Here is a 20,575-nt window from a genome sequence, read left to right as displayed (position 1 = left end):
GCAAGCCACATGAAATTAGTTGACATTAGTAGGATTTTTTTTTTTGATAGGGTAACATTCTTTATGTTTAAAATGAGTAGCAAAAGAAACATAAAATAAACGATGGGCTTACTTGTAACCAAGCATTCTGCAGACCACACGGGCATCGTTGTCATCCCAGCCGTCATCACAGACAGTACCCCATTTACCGTTATGGAACACCTCAACTCTTCCCTCACTGGCACGAGAACCACCCACCAATCTCACTTTAACTACAAATAATTGCAGATGACGTTCAACAATTGTTTTCATTAGAACTAATTATTTTGTCACACATTGTTTCTTTCAAACTGGATGATTTTAACGTTCATTTTGAGTATGACGCTAGCAAAATGTGGAAACATTGCTTTTTTATGTGAACTTAATGATATTATATTATATTATATTATATTATATTATATTATATTATATTATATTATATTATATTTATCTTAAAATTACACACGAACCGATCATCGGTGGAGCGTGGATTCCCAGTAACACATATAAACCATTTCTAATAGTTTCTTATACGACTCAAATAAATTAGACATGTGAAGAGATAAACTGAACAGATCACTCAATCACATGTAAAGGAGCTTGAGACTGCTCCTTTCCTTATATTTTTGGTCATAGATTTAACCTACTTTCGTAACCTACTTTTCTGTCCCATTGACATATAGCATCATTTTCAATTAAACAATGCCTATTGGCAACTCTCTAAGTAATACTACTTGAAACTATATGCTGGCATTTGGTTGCATTTTGTGGCAAAAAAGTCTTTATATGCATCTTTAACGTTTTTGAGTATATTTAAGTTGTTAACTAGCGCATAAGACTCGGGTCCATGGCAAAAATAATTTAAATACCATTATGTAGCATGACTATTCACCCACCAGTTGTTGTTGTGCGACATCTGACACCAGCATCTTCAGAGTGATCGCAGTCGTGTGACCCCCAACCATTGTGACTGCAATCTTTGATAGAGGTCTCACTTCCATTGCATGCAACGTTATCCATAAGAATGGAAAAGGTGCCTTGGTTGATATAATCGACGCAAAAGGATACAGAAACATTTGGGCTGGAATTTGTAAGCCACATCAAATTAGTTGACATAGCCAGATTAAAAAAAATGAATAACACTTTTACGATTAAAGAGTGTAACAAAAGAAACAAAAAATAAACGGCGTGCTTACTTGTAATCAAGCATTCTGCAGACCACACGAGCATCGTTGTCATCCCAGTCGTCATCACAGACGGTGCCCCATTCGCCGTTGTAGAATACCTCAACTCTGCCCTCACCAGCACGAGAACCACCCACCAATCTCACTTCAACTGCAAGGAGTTGGGGATATCGATCAGCAAAGTTTTATATAGGCATTTACAATTTGCTTACGCATTGTTTCACATGCAACGAGGCATACAAATCGTGCCCAATTCGAAAATAATTTAAACACCATTATGATAATCCCTCCGGTCCATGGAAAAAATAATGTAAATGCCATTTTGTAACATGACTAAAACTTGTAAATTAAGAAAACACTCTGTTCACCCACCAGGCCCTGCTGAGACACATCTGACACCAGCATCCTCAGAGTGATAACAGTTGTGTGCCCTCCAACCATTGTGTCCGCAATCTAGGATAGAGGATTCGTCACCAGAGCAGGCGACATTATCCATTACAATGTGACCAGTACCTCCACCGAAATGAGCGCCGTAAAAGGAAACTGAATTCTTGGGGCTGGAATTTGTAAGCCATATCAAATTATTTGACATTAGCAGGTTTTGTTTAGAAATGGGTTACATGTTTTATGCTTAAATTGAGTAGCAAAAGAAACAAAATAAACGATGTGCTTACTTGTACCCAAGCATTGTGCAGACCACACGAGCATCGTAGTCATCCCAGCCATCATCACAGACAGTGCCCCATTCACCGTTGTGGAACAACTCGACTCTTCCCTCACCAGCATTAGCACCACCCACCAATCTTACTTCAACTGAAAAAAAAATGTGGATGACAATCAGCAAAGATTTATATAAGCACTAACCATTTCATCTTGCTGACAACAACTTGTTATTATGGGATGTTTCCTACATAGGAGGATTGTAGGAAATTTCACAATTATAAATGTAAACAAGACGTGTAATAGAGGGGTAATGTGCATTACCATTATTCTGCTATACTTGAAATTTTATATTTATTTACCCTTTATTTTTTCATAAAAAATCACGTCATTTGCTGAGAAAGGATCAATATATCTTAATAGTAATATCTAAATATATAACCCACATTAGTGTAGTACAAAAAGTAATATTGATTTTTTAAAGATTATTTATTGATTATTAATTGGCGAGTTGTGTTGAAAAAATGACTGTACTTATGACAAAATGAACCCACAATTTCTGACTACTGATTGAGCAATAAATAACAGTAAAAATGCATCAGAATGCAGTATTATACATACAGTTTTTAAAAAATTTCCACGCCCTCCCCCCTAGGGGGCTTCGCCCCCTCGTGTCCACTTACTGCACCCCCTGGCATTTTGCTCAGGCTACGGCCCTGAGTATAGCCGTATATAGATAGGTCACTAAACATCCAGGTATCAGTGAAACAAAATGCCGCAAGGTTACGTTGCACTCCGGTGTCGTAATCTAGGTTACGATAAGAAAAACATCTGTTATTTTGTCCTAACTGCGGATGCCGCAAAACGAACATTTTGCTCAATTCTCTGAAGTTAAAATACCAAGCATAGTGTCAAAACATGCAAGGATCGGTAGCGACCACTTAGAGCCCGAATGCTCCTTACGTGACCTGCGAGGTGAACGGTGCGGTGGAATAGAACGAAGAAAACGAAGCGATGATGTACCCTGTATATTCGATTTTTCGGAGTACCAAAATGCGACAGTATTAATTGCAAGAGCGCTGCCGACGAAAGTCTTACCTGCAGGATGTGTGCATGATGCAGCCGTCCAAAAGAAGAAGCAAACAGCTCCTAGAGCCCAAAAAAGTTCGTAGCAGAGGTGCGTTGTCGAATTATTTATGTGGGTGAAAATTTGAATATTAACATGACAGCAGTGTCAACATTTTACTCGACATACTGCTGTACTGATCACGCGAAGGGCGGAAGTAGTGAGGTAAGTTGTAGAGGTGTGAAATGTACGGGTAGTGTCCGATACTATCAGTCCGATATCTTTTCCCTTTTGTCCACTTACTGGCTTTCCCGGAATTACACAGGTAAACTGCACGGGTGTGAAAGACAATGTCACATGTCACACCTGCATATATTAGGTTACATTCTCTTGTCCGTCGGAAGTAAGAACGTTCAGCTGACACGACAGGTGGACACGTGTGAAAAAAACTATGTTAGCTGTTCTGCTTCCAAACCTCTACAGTAAACATAGAGTTTTGGAGTATTTTGTTGGTTTATAAATGTATAGATAATTAATTATTATACATGTAGAGAGAATTAATTATAAATGTATAGAGAATCAATCTTCTTTTGTGTATCTATCTTCAAAAATTTGATTTATAAACGGCCAAGTAGTAATCAAATGCGTATATCTCTTTTAGTACAGAAAGTAATGGGCCAAAACGATATGAAATTCCGTCAACTCTTGATGCAGTAAACAGAGTAGAAAGAGATATTTAATGATATTCCTAGGTAACAATACACAGGAGACCGATATTAACAGTTTTAGAAGTATAAATTATTCACGATATAAATTTTATAAGCTACTTAATAATGTGACTATTTTATAAAATAAATGTGACAAAGCGTGTATTCCCAGAGATTTTAGATCGATCTATCCCCGTGGGGAGTCTCACTAGATTACTGTCAGATAATCCGGCTTAAATTTCCGTCCCGCCTAGTAGTAGTAGTAGTTTATTATCATCACTGTATGCGTATGATTACATAATAAATATCTAACGAGCAGAACATTACATACAGGGATAAATGAACAATATAGGCATTACAAGTGTAATATGTAGCGCAATACAATACCATGACAAAAACTTATAGTTCGGTACACCGTTTTTAAAAGCTACGTTTCTGATATTTTCAAGGCCTTGTATACGTATGAAACGACTAAGTGCAAATTGTTCTTTGAAAATAGTTCCCCTAAGGATGTATATACCAGCTCAGGGTAGGCTGAACGCGTCACTGATATGTGATGTGAGCTCGCATTTGCTTATAACATGTAGCTCTGTTTGCATTTCCCCACACTTGCAGACACGTCCGTTCATCTCTTTACGACACCAACAGCCGGTTCCGATTGCCAATCTATGAGAACTTAGCCTAAACCTAGTGGTAGCTATGCGTAGATATTCCAGGATATCGAAGCGGTTTGCGTACATATCCCACACTTCCAGATTGGGGTTCATTTCTAAATAAGTCGTTGCTTTTGTTTGATTCGAATTTTTAAATTGATTTTTTTAGGTTTTCAAATATGATCGAATGTTGCTAACACTTTCAGATAGTACGTCGACGCTTTTGTCTTAGCATCTGCACAAGTTTTCCACATAAATATGAAAGGGTCGTCCTCCATGTCTTTGCGTTCTTGCAACAATTTCACCAGAAAATTACGTTGAGCATCCATTACGCGTGCCTTTAGTGTGGGCAAGCCCAATTCGAGGAGACAGGTGTCGTTTCTCGTTGATGCCCGTGCACCTAATAACGCTTTTACACTGTTTATGTACATGGGGTTTGCCGTATCTAAACTGTTTCCTATCCATGACTCGCATGCATAAAGAATGGATGCAGACAATGCGGCGTCGAGCACCTTCCTCTTTATGCTGAAGGGGAAATCAACGTTCTTTGTAACAAATGTTGTATATTTCATAACTTGACACTGCTGTCCATTTGTTCCCTTATGCCCCTATTTCACACAGACCACGAATCCCACGAATGGCCATGAATTGACAAATTTCACGATTCGTGGTTGAATCGTAATTAGTTCGTGAAGTTCTTAACAGATTCGTACGTATTCGTAGTCAGTTCTTGCACTACTTGACCGACAGGAATTGGTGGCAAAAACTTTGATGCCCCCATCTCACACAGACCACGAATCCCACGAATCGCCAGGAATTGAAAATTTCAGGATTCGTGGTTGAATCGTAATCAGTTCGTGAAGTTCCTAACAGATTCGTATATAATCGTAGTCAGTTCTTGCAATTCTTGATCAATCGGGAATTCGTGGCAAAAAAATTGAGCTGTTCAAAGTTTTGGCCACGAACTCCCGATTCCAAAAAAATCTTCGTGAATTTCTGGATAATATTCGTGCGATTCCAGCCGAATCCCACGAATATTCGTTACACTATCGCACCTGTATCGTAACTGAATCGTAGAGCATGTCAAATTAGATCAGAAAATTGGCAAAATCTCACGATTCCAGCCGAATCCCACGAATATTCGTAACACTATCGTACCTGTATCGTAACTGAATCGTGAGCGTGTCGAATTAGACCAGAAAATTGGCAAAACCTCACGAATCCTCACGAATCCTGAATTTTGTCAATTCCTGGCGATTCGTGGGATTCGTGGTCTGTGTGAAATAGGGGCCTTACTGCTGTATCACTTTTTCCATCTTGAGTGAACATTGCTCCGAGATAACAATGCTTGTGACAGGTCTTAAATGTTAGACCTTCCACCTCGAGGTCCTCCTTATCTTCAACGGTACCGTTTATAACCATTATATTAGTTTTGCTCTGATTCATCTCCATCCCTGACTGGGCACAGAATTGTTTTGGCACTTTCTTAACTCCCTCACTAGGTCATTGATAAACAGAGTGAATAAAAAGCAGCGCGTTGGAGATCCTTGCCGCACATATAGCGAAGCTGGTACATTGGCTGCACCCAGAGCCATGCTAGTGTTACTATAGATTGCGGCTAATATTTTTACCATAGAGTATCCACAACCGTAGCGGATTAAATTACGGATGAGCGCCCCACGTGGGACTTTGTCGTATGCTTTAACAAAACCCACATAAACTATATACAGTTTTTCTTTTTTGGACATAGCATAATCATTAGCCAATCGTAGAGTTACTATATGCTCTAGGCACCCTCTTCCCTTCTGAGAGCCCGCCTGCTCTCTTTCGGGTTTAAACCATCATTCTAAACGTTTGCATAGTATAACATCAAACAGTTTAGCAAATGTGTCCACAACTGCAATACCCGTGTAATTTCCAGTGTCCGTTATAGGTCCTTTCTTATATAGTATAACTAAGCGGGACAACGCCCATTTCGCTGGGATCAATGTGATGCTCACAATAATAGAAAATGTGAGTACTAGAAAAGTTATCCACCGCTGTGGCAAGGTCTTAAGTATTCCGGGGGGGGGGGGGGGGCGGGAAGGTCTTCCACTTTTATTCGGTTGAACTGCTTTAATGGCGTCCCGTACCTCATTCTTAGTAATTTGGTCATCAGTCATTGGTATGTAAGGGCATTCCCCTGGGAGCGGCGTGAACACGGGCTCAGCGTCGTTAGGTGAAAGCAGCTTTTCGAAATGCTCCTTGAAATCCTCGTCAGTCGGTCGCTTTTTTTCTGCATCATTTAATTCTGGCGTCCCACTCCAACCGATCGCCTGCCATATCTTGCGATGATCATTCATGTTGTGAAGCGCTTCCCAGCGGTTTGTTATTGGACTTGATCTCATAATGCAGTCAGTTTCGTAGAAAACCTGGTCCAAGTTATCATATGAACGTAGATTCGGCGGTTCGGCCCTTCCCAGAATCTCCTTAAATAAGGTAGAATCAATATCAGTCCATTTAACTTGTCGATCACTACATGATGATGGGTGTGTGTCCCTTGTCGGTGTATGATCATTTAGCTGTGATACGCGGTACAATAGAGAGTTCAGGATGTCTGCGGTTGATGAGAGCTTTTCCTTAAAAAAGTAATGCCTACTGGGGCGTGGTTCGATGGTAAATCCACGCTGTTATGAATTATCATGTTAGATGTTGCGGCTACGAGGCGCGGTGAGACAAAGCAATGGTCTAATTCTGAGACCCATCGATTCCTTTGTCTAAATGTTAGTTTTAGTGGTAATTGCACGTTGTTAAAACATAAACCGTTTAGTAATACTAATGGTTTTACAATCCCGGTTACAAGTCGTGCATTTTCGTTAGGAATCCTTAATTTATCAGGCGACTCACTATACCGAGCATCAGGAAACATTCCCCTTATGGAGTCTACAAATCTTTCTCTCAAATAAGAAAATCGACAGTTTGTGTCTCCCACTATTATAAAAGTATGGTTAGGTCTATTCATGAGGAGTGCACTCAAATCAGCTAACACCCCCACTGAAAAGTATGGTGAACTATTTGGTGCAATATAAATAGCCACAAATATTACTTGTGGGTGTTCCTTTAGTCTGAAATTAATATAGTCGTCTTTACCACACACAAGTTCAATTATAGATCTGTTTAACCAATCTTTTATGAGAACACCGCAACCTCCTCGGTTTGCGTTTTCATTTTTACTCATATAAGTATGGTATCCTGGTAAGGAGAACTCAACATTAGACTTAATTTCATTTAAACAAATTATATCATATAAACTTAAAAGTTCTTGCACCTTTTTATTTTCTAGTTAATTTTTTACAGAATTTATATTCCATGTAACTATAGTCAACTTTCTGTTCTGCTCGCTTATACAAAATTTGCACTCCAACGGTCGATTACCTCACCATCTTTGGTAATTACTCTTTTCTTTTTATCAAAAAAAGATCTCATGGCCCATACTTTCTGGCTTTTGCTTTTCTGTGTCCAGTGCCCTGAACATGCGTCCCCATTCAGCTCTTAGTGCTGGGTGTTGGTCACGTTTTATCCTCAGTGTGTCGTTAACATGCAGGATCTGAAGCTGAAGCCGTTCGAGTTCGGGATCGGGGCGGATGTTGCGCTCCCGTGGGAAAGTATATCCCAAGCTAATGACAAGAGTGGATTTGGGTACAAACATTTTATTGAAAACAAAATCTAAAATAAAAAGATAATGTTACAGTGAATTAAAGTTATGCAAGCACTTCGTTAACCACTAAGTCTCTCATTTTTGGTAGCGTTGCTTTGAATAAAGCCTTAGATCATAGTTCTAGTCACAATGTTCTAGTAATATTTCTCTGAGCTCTTTCTTTGCGAAGATTAAAGTCATTTTTCGGTCCTCAACGTTCAGGTAGCGTCTCACCGAGCTCAATTATTGCACAAAGGTACATTTCGATTACCACGTATATCAATCAAAGTTCAGTAGTAACAACAACTGTTAAGCTAAAGTCTTTTAGTTTCAATCGCAACGTCTTTAGTAGCCTCTGGACTCTGGTAGCGTCTGGTCTGGGGATGACAATTCTCGTAGCCTGGATGTTCATGGGAACGTCTGCTGACACTGCCCGTCTAGAATTTAGTTTCATGCTGACTGTCATACAGCCCTCTTTAATCGCTGAGGACATCACCATTGCGGTAAGGTCTTACTGGGCGGGTTCTGCCAGTCGTTCTCGTCTGGAACCATTACTTCCGACAAACAGTCGGTACTCTTAAAAAAAAGGAAAACTAAAGAAAAAAAACCATCAGACCCCAGGTCTGGAACCGCTCATCCGACTGGCCAAGTCGGGCACATCACAGGACCTTGTCCTCTTCCGACCATCTTAGCCGGGCACAACATAGGACCTTGTCCTCTTCCGACCATCTCGGCCGGGCACAACATAGGACCTTGTCCTCTTCCGACCATCTCGGCCGGGCACAACACGGGACCAGTGTCCCTCTTCTACATGGCATCACCTCTTAGCAACCCACGCCTCTAATTATCGGCGCCAGCTTTCAGTCAGCATTTTCTCGGTTTCTTGTCTAGTTGGCATCTCTCTTGGGGCTCGAGGCACGCTAGGTTATGCAACGTGAACCTTACGATACCTCGAGCCACTACGTTGGACAGGGTGCAGCATGTCCTAGCAGACTCTACCACAGACGGCGCTCTTCATCGGGAATGCGTCGCTCGAATTGTGGCTCCTGGACTTCTCCGCCCTTATAGGGGGTCTCCATCGAGGACGTCACTTGCCTTCTAGCATACTGGACCGCAGCAACGTTCATGTTGTCTCCACCATTGGCAGCTTCAACAGCTGTATCGACTTTCGGATGATTGGCTACTTTAAGCTCAAGTGCTTGCATTACATTAATTATAACAAAACTTCACACGAAATTAAACTCTACTAATTATACAGTACAGGAAATCCTTAATGATCCCGCTCTCTTATCGAAAAGTTTAAAAGAATTCTCATTGAGGAAAACCCTTGAAAATGTTATTAGGAACTTTGTAAAAACCATAGTTCCTGTCATAGTAAGTTTAGAAATTTCGAATAAGCCAAAAGGTCATGCACCGTGATGCATGAGTATTAAGATAATTTGATAAGAATTTATTTTTATTATTAATCATAATTTAGGCTTGGTATGACAAATGACATACCAAAGCATAATGCCGAAAGATTAACTGAAAAGTAAACACGATACACCGTACCCAGACGAGACGAATCTAAGACTAGGCGAACATGGTCTAAGATTGACCAAAATAACAACATACCGTCGTGAATGACATGACGTTCATGGCTTATATGAGGCTTAATTATGACTGACAGCGACCAAATGAGAAAAATGCACATGACTATGCGTGCCTGTCCTCAACCAACAAGAAAATGAAGCGACCACATGAGAAATTATAATGTGACCATATCCAGTAGGAGTGAATGGCCTGATGAGAAAATTATAATGTGACCACATGGGAGTGACTGACCAGAAAAGAAATTATAATGTGACCATATGAGAGTGACTGACCTCATAAAAAATTATAATGTTACAATATGAGAGTGACTGACCTGAAAAGAAATTATAATGTGACCATATGGGGGTGACTGACCTCATGCAAAATTATAATGTGACCATATGGGAGTGACTGACCCGATGAGAAAATTATAATGTAACCATATAGGAGGGAACGGCCTGATGAGAAAATTATAATGTGACCATATGGAAGTGACTGACCTGAAAAGAAATTATAATGTGACCATTGACCATATGGGAGTGACTGACCTCATGAAAAATTATAATGTGACCATATGGGAGTGACTGACCTGAAAAGAAATTATAATGTGACCACATGGAAGTGGATGGCCTGATGAGAAAATTATAATGTGACCATATAGGAGTGAATGGCCTGATGAGAAAATTATAATGTGACCATATGGGAGTGACTGACCTTATGAGAAATTATAATGTGACCATATGGAAGCGACTGACCTGGAAAAAATTATAATGTGACCACATGGAAGTGGTTGGCCTGATGAGAAAATTATAATGTGACCATATAGGAGTGAATGGCCTGATGAGAAAATTATAATGTGACCATATGGGAGTGACAGACCTAATGAGAAAATTATAATATGACCATATGGGAGTGAATGACCTAACGAGAAAATTATAATGTGACCATATGGAAGTGACTGACCTGAAGAGAAAATTAAAATGTGACCAAATGAGAGTGACTGACCCGTGAGCTGTCCGTCAGTCGCGGTGAGTTTAAGATTCAGAATTCAACAGTGAAAATAAAAACAACTTCCCTCGGTCTTTTCTCAGCATAAAAGAACACGAAATTTAGACCCGAAAGACGAACGAAAATAAATCCCCCCTCCCCCCAAGACACCGGAGTATTGCGGAGTTTTTGAAACTGCCGCGATCGACAAGAAGATTCAGACTCTCCGACAGCTGATGCGTTGCTCTATTTATACTGTTTCGGTCGTTAGGGATTACGTCACCGCATGATCTCGTTAACGATTACATCACCTCATGACCTTTGACACGAGTGGCAACCAAGAAAAGAAATGGCTGCGCCCATGCATGACGTTATGTGCTGAAATCGCTAGAAAACTAAAATAAAAGCTTTAACATAAGGCGCAAGTACTTCCCAACCACTTTTATTGCGACCACAGAGAAGGTATGGTAGCATACAGGCGAGCTTTGGAAGGTAACAAATGACTACATTGTAGTCGTCGATACCGACTTCGACGTTCGACAAGACAAAATAACTTGCGAGACAAAGTGCTCTGATCATCGTTCATCATAAAAATGAAGTGAAACCCAGATCATTACACTACCCCCTTCCAACAAAAGTGATTCTCCTGAATCACTGGAAACATCTACATGGAGTTCCTCTCCTTGTCTTGTTAGGCCTACAAACCGTTGAGCCAAAAGACAAATTTACTGGTGATACTAGACCATCTTCCCTTTCTCCTGTGCATAGCTCAATGTGGCTTGGGCCGCTCCCCGTAGGCTGACCGCTAGAAAACTCTCTTTATCTTCTTCACACCAGCCATTTGTAGGGATGCCACACAACTCTCAAAGTGGCAGTGATATAATCAGCCCACGGAGAGCTCCCGTCAAAGCGATCTGGTATAGGCCTATAACTGCATGGGTCTTCTTCTATAGCTCTGGCCTGGACTCGCCCTCGGGATACCTGGGGAAGCTAAGGGACGTCTCATAAACTGGGGCCTCTTCTGAACAGCTTCATCTTCTATGGTGTTGGCACTGGATCCCACTGGCGCCCCTTCCCTCTGAACAGGCCTTCCCAAGTTGAGAATCACTTCCGAATCACTGGATCTATTTGCTTCTTCTCCCGAGGATTTTAATCCATCCATTCTGATAATAATAAAATCTCACATTAGTATATAAAAAAAATACAATACCACTCTTGTCAAAGTTATCCCACCGCTGCCACCAGTGAAACGCGCGCCCCCTCCGGCGCCACCGAGCCCGGAGTGGCGGCGCCGTTCGAGTTCGGGATCGGGGCGGATGTTGCGCTCCCGTGGGAAAGTATATCCCAAGCTAATGACAAGAGTGGATTTGGGTGCAAACATTTTATTGAAAACAAAAACTAAAATAAAAAGATAATGTTACAGTGAATTAAAGTTATGCAAGCACTTCGTTAACCACTAAGTCTCTCATTTTTGGTAGCGTTGCTTTGAATAAAGCCTTAGATCATAGTTCTAGTCACAATGTTCTAGTAATATATCTCTGACCTCTTTCTTTGCGAAGATTAAAGTCATTTTTCGGTCCTCAACGTTCAGGTAGCGTCTCACCGAGCTCAATTATTGCACAAAGGTACATTTCGATTACCACGTATATCAATCAAAGTTCAGTAGTAACAACAACTGTTAAGCTAAAGTTAAAGTCTTTTAGTTTCAATCGCAACGTCTTTAGTAGCCTCTGGACTCTGGTAGCGTCTGGTCTGGGGATGACAATTCTCGTAGCCTGGATGTTCATGGGAACGTCTGCTGACACTGCCCGTCTAGAATTTAGTTTCATGCTGACTGTAATACAGCCCTCTTTAATCGCTGAGGACATCACCATTGCGGTAAGGTCTTACTGGGCGGGTTCTGCCAGTCGTTCTCGTCTGGAACCATTACTTCCGACAAACAGTCGGTACTCTTAAAAAAAAAAAAAAAAAAAAAGGAAAACTAAAAAAAAACAAAAACATCAGACCCCAGGTCTGGAACCGCTCATCCGACTGGCCAAGTCGGGCACATCACAGGACCTTGTCCTCTTCCGACCATCTTAGCCGGGCACAACATAGGACCTTGTCCTCTTCCGACCATCTCGGCCGGGCACAACATAGGACCTTGTCCTCTTCCGACCATCTCGGCCGGGCACAACACGGGACCAGTGTCCCTCTTCTACATGGCATCACCTCTTAGCAACCCACGCCTCTAATTATCGGCGCCAGCTTTCAGTCAGCATTTTCTCGGTTTCTTGTCTAGTTGGCATCTCTCTTGGGGCTCGAGGCACGCTAGGTTATGCAACGTGAACCTTACGATACCCCGAGCCACTACGTTGGACAGGGTGCAGCATGTCCTAGCAGACTCTACCACAGACGGCGCTCTTCATCGGGAATGCGTCGCTCGAATTGTGGCTCCTGGACTTCTCCGCCCTTATAGGGGGTCTCCATCGAGGACGTCACTTGCCTTCTAGCATACTGGACCGCAGCAACGTTCATGTTGTCTCCACCATTGGCAGCTTCAACAGCTGTATCGACTTTCGGATGATTGGCTACTTTAAGCTAAAGTGCTTGCATTACATTAATTATAACAAAACTTCACACGAAATTAAACTCTACAAATTATACAGTACAGGAAATCCTTAATGACCCCGCTCTCTTATCGAAAAGTTTAAAAGAATTCTCATTGAGGAAAACCCTTGAAAATGTTATTAGGAACTTTGTAAAAACCATGACCTCATGAAAAATTATAATGTTACAATATGAGAGTGACTGACCTGAAAAGAAATTATAATGTGACCATATGGGGGTGACTGACCTCATGCAAAATTATAATGTGACCATATGGGAGTGACTGACCCGATGAGAAAATTATAATGTAACCATATAGGAGGGAACGGCCTGATGAGAAAATTATAATGTGACCATATGAGAGTGATTGACATCGTGAGAAATTATAATGTGACCATATAGGAGGGAACGGCCTGATGAGAAAATTATAATGTGACCATATGAGAGTGACTAACATCGTGAGAAATTATAATGTGACCATATGAGAGTGACTGACCTCATGAAAAATTATAATGTGACCATATGGGAGTGACTGACCTGATGAGAAAATTATAATGTGACCATATGGGAGTGACTGACCTGATGAGAAATTATAATGTGACCATATGGAAGTGACTGACCTGAAAAGAAATTATAATGTGACCATTGACCATATGGGAGTGACTGACCTGATGAGAAATTATAATGTGACCATATGCAAGCGACTAACATGAAAAGAAATTATAATGTGACCACATGGAAGTGGATGGCCTGATGAGAAAATTATAATGTGACCATATAGGAGTGAATGGCCTGATGAGAAAATTATAATGTGACCATATGGGAGTGACTGACCTTATGAGAAATTATAATGTGACCATATGGAAGCGACTGACCTGAAAAGAAATTATAATGTGACCACATGGAAGTGGTTGGCCTGATGAGAAAATTATAATGTGACCATATAGGAGTGAATGGCCTGATGAGAAAATAATAATGTGACCATATGGGAGTGACTGACCTTATGAGAAATTATAATATGACCATATGGGAGTGAATGACCTAACGAGAAAATTATAATATGACCATATGGGAGTGAATGACCTAACGAGAAAATTATAATGTGACCATATGGAAGTGACTGACCTGAAGAGAAAATTAAAATGTGACCAAATGAGAGTGACTGACCCGTGAGCTGTCCGTCAGTCGCGGTGAGTTTAAGATTCAGAATTCAACAGTGAAAATAAAAACAACTTCCCTCGGTCTTTTCTCAGCATAAAAGAACACGAAATTTAGACCCGAAAGACGAACGAAAATAAATCCCCCCTCCCCCCAAGACACCGGAGTATTGCGGAGTTTTTGAAACTGCCGCGATCGACAAGAAGATTCAGACTCTCCGACAGCTGATGCGTTGCTCTATTTATACTTTTTCGGTCGTTAGGGATTACGTCACCGCATGATCTCGTTAACGATTACGTCACCTCATGACCTTTGACACGAGTGGCAACCAAGAAAAGAAATGGCTGCGCCCATGCATGACGTTATGTGCTGAAATCGCTAGAAAACTAAAATAAAAGCTTTAACATAAGGCGCAAGTACTTCCCAACCACTTTTATTGCGACCACAGAGAAGGTATGGTAGCATACAGGCGAGCTTTGGAAGGTAACAAATGACTAGTCGTCGATACCGATTTCGACGTTCGACAAGACAAAATAACTTGCGAGACAAAGTGCTCTGATCATCGTTCATCATAAAAATGAAGCGAAACCCAGATCATTACTATATATATATATTGATCCTTTATATATATATATATATATATATATATATATATATATATATATATATATATATATATATATATATATATATATATATTTCTTGCAATCTGGGATAAGTACAAAGTATTACATACCATTTGATATGAGTAAAATATTAGCTGTATTTAGAGGTCTTGTATGTGATACTTGTAAGTAACTTAAGCAGTTGATGTGTCCATATTTTATGAAAATATACATGTAAAATTGATCCTTCATATATATATTATTCTGATCATTTTAAAAAACAATCAATGTGAACTGTAGCAGTAGACTGATAAGCAATATGTAATGCATTAACTGTACAGAGTTCATAGAGTTTGCGTCCAAACATGCATTATTAAAGCTCTGGAGTTCTGTAACGCATCTGGTATCGTGCTTCATTTTGGTGGACACAGCAGTGATTTCACTAGTTTTCGTTGCAGCATGTCGCTTTAGTAAAGGTGGGCATGGAATCACACTGTATGGCCACACTACACCTCAATCGGCTGACTGTATAAAGCTCTACCTGTTGTGTGTACTTCACAATATTCCTAGTCCGTTTCTTCCCACTATGCAACGTCCACATCTTCCGCAGTATTCTGCGTTCAAACAAATATCCTTCAGTTCGTTCTCTGTTCATTATGACAAAATATTTCAGATAAAGCGAGTGAATGCAAGTGAGCTAATAGCTGAATCAACCAGATTGAATGGCTTCCTGAGCCTCAAAGTGCCACCACGCATGAGCATTGTAAACTATATTCAAACCTGTATAAAATCAGCTAAAAACTAATTAAACGTAAGAACTTTTTTTTTCATTACTCAAAAATGACTTTTGGGTACCTAAAGGATAGTTTTAACCCGTTTTTTTTCATCACAGTATACCTTAAACGTTGCCGGCCATATTGGATTTAGATTAAAACTGGTATTTTTTTTTTGAAACATAGCATTCTTAAAACCAGTTTAAGAAGAGTGACCTAATTTGTCACATGGTGTTTTCTAGCATGAAAGTTATACGGATGTGACTACTGATTTTGCCAGAATAGAATGCATATATAAGGTAAAATCAAACAATTTGGGACATCAGTAAATCAATGCATCTCATAAAGATATCAATGTAAAGCTGAACACTTAAGATTTTTTTATAGAAATGGAATATCTCATTATTATATGTATAAACCTTGCTTTTAGGAAATGTTATTTAGTGAAAATGGACACCATCTTGATGTGTGTGTGACAGGATTGAAAAATAATCATTGATTTATAGGTATTTTTACAAGGTTACATATCATAATTTATTTTCAAGTCTACTAAAATGAATGAATATTAATTCAAATTATGCCTGTACATAAGACACTTGTTAATGCGCGAACTTGATGCTCTACAACTTTTCAATTTCATTCCCGGTCACCAAAGAAGAAAAAATAATTTTCACTGAGCCCTTGACTTACTGCAATGCGTGGAATAGACGACGCCACCAGCCATCAACGCAAGAATAAGGGTGGAGAATATTAACAATCCCATAACCAGTGAGCAGAGTCAGTGATGTATGCTTTGTTGCTAAAATAACAAGATTGCAGCCATGAAAATTACTTGTAACTGCTGACTACTTTAGGTGTGTGTATGTTTATCCACGTTAGTGCATCTCATCTCCCACATATGCTTATTCTGATACTTAAATCAAAAGCCTCTATCCTTCTTTCAGATCTCTGTCATCTTGCCAGCCTTTGTAAACGGTCTGTTTATAATCAACGCATTGTGTCGCCTTCCCCCGTGTCTATTTCCCCACTAATTGTTACTGCACAACCAAACTGATTTCTAAATTCCCTGATGGGATTGCACGTTTCTTTAATCTTAGGGGCCATTCTCAGACCCTACCGCACTAACTATGAATTGATCTATCCCTGAGGGGATTCTCGCAAAATTGCAAACAACTTAAGCGGCTTAGATGTCTGCCACGCCTACTGAAGCTGCATCTAGATCGACCTAACTCCCTGGGGTATCACGCTAATTTGCTGTCAGCCGAGCGTGCACGGTAGTTAATTACCCCCTTACAACTTTTAGTAGGCGGGACAGACTCTTAAGTCGGTTAAGCTGACAGTAATCTAGTGAGACTCCCCACAGGGATAGATCGATATAAAATCTGTGGAAATGGGGTCTAAATGTGCTAACCATTAGTTCGTCTAAATTTTTAGTATACTCCGCCCTTACGAAAATTTCCTATAGGATTCTATAGGAAATCTTATAGGATCCTAAAGGGCACATTTCCTATAGACAAATATCATTCTAAACAATAGATATTTGATATAGGTCAATTTTATCAGTATATAATTCTAATTTTTAATATATTTTCAGACCATTACAAAAATTCCTATAGGATCCTGGCCTATAGGAAATCTTATTAGAATTTCTAAAGGAACCTATAGGAAATCCTATGCTAATTCATATAGTGAATTTTTATAAAGCCGAGTTGAATGAAAAATAAGAAACTGGTCTAAATATCAGTATATAATGTATTTTTCCGTTTTTGTGATCATATTCACTTACTTCATATTTCTTCTATTATATTAAAAGTCAACCTTATCTAATCAGATTTAACTTGACCTTGGCTGTTTTAAAAAGTGAAAGTGCAATCCTGCCTAATACTGGTCGTGCCTATAATTCGCGCGACAATCCGTATGCGTATACTCCATGTACGTATTAACTCTGTACTCACGCCCCCTGAGAGACAATGGGTTGTTTTGATAAACGACAAAAGCCTGTGCGGGTAGCAAACAATAGCGACGTGGACTCATACAGGGCCATTGGTATACCTAGCTAAGGAAATCACGCCTTGGATGCGGAACCAATTCATTGAATAATGTTCAATTGGCAATGATATATGTATGTCCTGTGTGACAAGTTTAAACAGAATTTAAGGTAACATGTGTGTTAAGGCCCCTGGCCATGACGCTTGTAAGGTTACAGTTAATTTTTGTCAAATTTTGTACAGCAGGTAATACATTTAATATGTGCACAGTAATACATATAACACAACAGTTATCTTTATCATAAATTAAAAGTGAGACTCGTAATGGTAAAACAAATTCCTCTCAAGATAAAACTTACCTCGTTTACACTGCAGTCTGATCAGAATGAAACTTATCAGTAAATCTATTTTACTTGATACACTGCCGGTACGTGTCTTGCCGTCCGTGGTGACACACGTGGCAGACGACAAACCAACCAATGACTGTCGTTCTCATCAGAATATATCCGTTTATTGATACCCCCATTACCAAAGGCCCATTTAAACGAATGCTTCGATCATTTTTCTCTCATCGTGAAACATCAATAATTAATTTGGCTTCATGAGTATCTGCAGTTTTAAAATCATTGAACATTTGACCACGTTGCGAGGACATTAGTTCCCCGTCCCTCTCTTCTATCATGATACTCCGATATTCTGATGAAATCCATCCTTGCGCTCTAGTAATATCGAACCTAAAATATTCCATGTTTTACTCACCATTGAAGCTTTCTACTTTGTAACAGCATACAGTGAGGATGTTTAAGATGTGACCGAAAACCGAAAGTTTTGTGAGGAATATCTAGCTTGAATATTGTGTAGAAATGAAGTTAGGACGAATGACCACTATCCTACAATGAGTTTAAGAGATAATTGAGAACAAACATTTTAAGTTCCTCCTGAACGACAAGTTGTTGGTATCGATGTCCTTCTATGTGTATGTGTGTATAAATTGCTGGCATGAGGAGTGCTGAATTAACATCGGAAATTAACATACAGGCTACGTCTCCTAAGCATTATTGTGTATTTTTAGTATATTTTGATCATCATTGATCAATTTGCCAATTTCAACTGTGCATTGATGAAGCCCTAGTGTTTTAAATGGTAATGGATACACATGTACCTTTATATAACGTTGTGATTTAGCTAGTCAAAATTCTAATTTTAAGAGGGGGATATTGGCGTGATATATTTTTCAAAAACCGAAGGGGGAGGGTCAAGACCTCCTAACCCCCTCTAAATCTGCCACTGATGGGAGAGAAGTGGTGTTTTGTGGGAACTCCTGCAGTATCTAAACTGCTGCACCTATGGCTCGACAATACACTCTTAATATTTCACGTACAGCTCGGCGACTCGTATTGTATGTATCACTTATTGTGTATTTTTAGCATATTTCTAGCATCATTGATCAATATACCTATATCAACTGTGAGTTGATGAAGACCTAACGCTTCAAATGACAATGAATACCAGCATATAGCGCTAAGGAAAATATGAAACATCCAGTAAGAGTAATGGAAATGGAATTTGTTCACAACCTCTCTAACAATAATTCTGACAGTGATTGCAAGCTATTTGTTTTTCTGTACTTGATACGCAATATTCTTTCTATTATCATCATATTATCAAAACTTGTGGAATGGTGGATTTATATCCAAAACTAACATAGCGAAATTCGTCTCCTGAGCCTTTATTTAGATCAAATGTATATTGATACAGTCCTACCGCTTGAAACAGTTATTGATACCTGGATAACGCTTAGGGAAATATGAAACTACCAGTAAGACTAATGGAAATGCAGTTGTTTACGACCTCTCTAACTTTGACCCAGGCAACGAAGGCAAATGGTCTGTTATTTTGTATTATATACAAAATACGATATGAAATTAGGTCATCATACTTTCAAACTGCAGTGCATATGTTAATTAAACTGACAAGCAAATCGGTAAATCTATTTTACTTGATACACTACCGGTACACGTCTCACCGTCAGTGGTGACACATATGGCAGACGACAAACCAACCAATGTCTGTCGTTCTCATCTGAATATACCCGTTTATTGATACCCCCATTACAAAAGGCCCCATTTAAATGTTTCGATCATTTTTCTCTCACCGTGAAACATGAATAATTACTTTGGCTTCATGAACATATCTGCAAATCTGCAGTTTTAACATCATTGAACGTTTGACCACGTTGCGAGGACATTAATGCCTCTTCCCCCCTTTTCTATCACGATCCTCCGATATTCTGATGGAATCTATCCTTGCTGTCTAGTAATATCGAACATAAAATATTCCATGTTCTACCCGGCATTGAGGCTGTATACTTTCTGACAGCATACATTGAGAATGTTCAGGATGTGACCGAAAACCGAAAGCTTTGTGAGGCATATAAAGCTTGAATATTGTATAGAAATGAAGTTAAGACGTGTGACCACTATCCTCCAATCTGTTTAAGATAATGATTGAGAACGAACATTTTAAGTTCTCCTGAACGACAAGTTGTTGCTATAGATGTTTTTATCTGTGTGTGTATAAGTTGTTGAGATGAGGAGGGTTGAATTAATATCGGAAATTAACATACAGACTAAGTCTCTCTTAAGTATAAACCACGGCTAGCACGTAGAACAAGAGACTCGACCGGGCTGTATTCGACATACAAGCATGTCATGTACGAGTGCGTTCCACGGTCTGCTGCACTCCTGGTCTTCACTAACTAATAAGGGCCCAGTATCTGAATATCGGATCCTAGCACTCACCACGGATCAGACAACAATGATAACAAGTCATTTCTCAAACTTTTAATGTCATGAAAGAGCATTAACCCGAAAACTGAAACTTCGTATTGTCGAATTTGACAATGATAATTGCCTTCTTTGACAATGACAATTTTCTTA

At 39.6% G+C, this 20,575-nt stretch overlaps 1 protein-coding gene across 1 annotated transcript; it reads right to left on the bottom strand.

Annotated features, from left to right (window-relative positions):
- Positions 1-108: 108 nt before the first annotated feature.
- On the bottom strand, positions 109-9,169 carry LOC147762720 (neurotrypsin-like). Its single transcript, XM_087011517.1, has 7 exons — positions 8,964-9,169; positions 7,763-7,944; positions 1,877-2,015; positions 1,575-1,759; positions 1,215-1,353; positions 915-1,099; positions 109-251 (listed from the first exon to the last, which is right to left on the bottom strand). The coding sequence occupies exons 1-7, from the start codon at positions 9,167-9,169 to the stop codon at positions 109-111; spliced, it is 1,179 nt and encodes a 392-aa protein (XP_086867643.1).
- Positions 9,170-20,575: the final 11,406 nt, after the last annotated feature.

The sequence above is a fragment of the Lingula anatina genome, chromosome 4, assembly GCF_051362555.1.
Source record: "Lingula anatina isolate TDL-2025a chromosome 4, LinAna3.0, whole genome shotgun sequence".
Classification (NCBI taxonomy): Eukaryota; Metazoa; Brachiopoda; class Lingulata; order Lingulida; family Lingulidae; genus Lingula; species Lingula anatina.
This window is presented reverse-complemented; position numbering and strand designations above follow the sequence as displayed.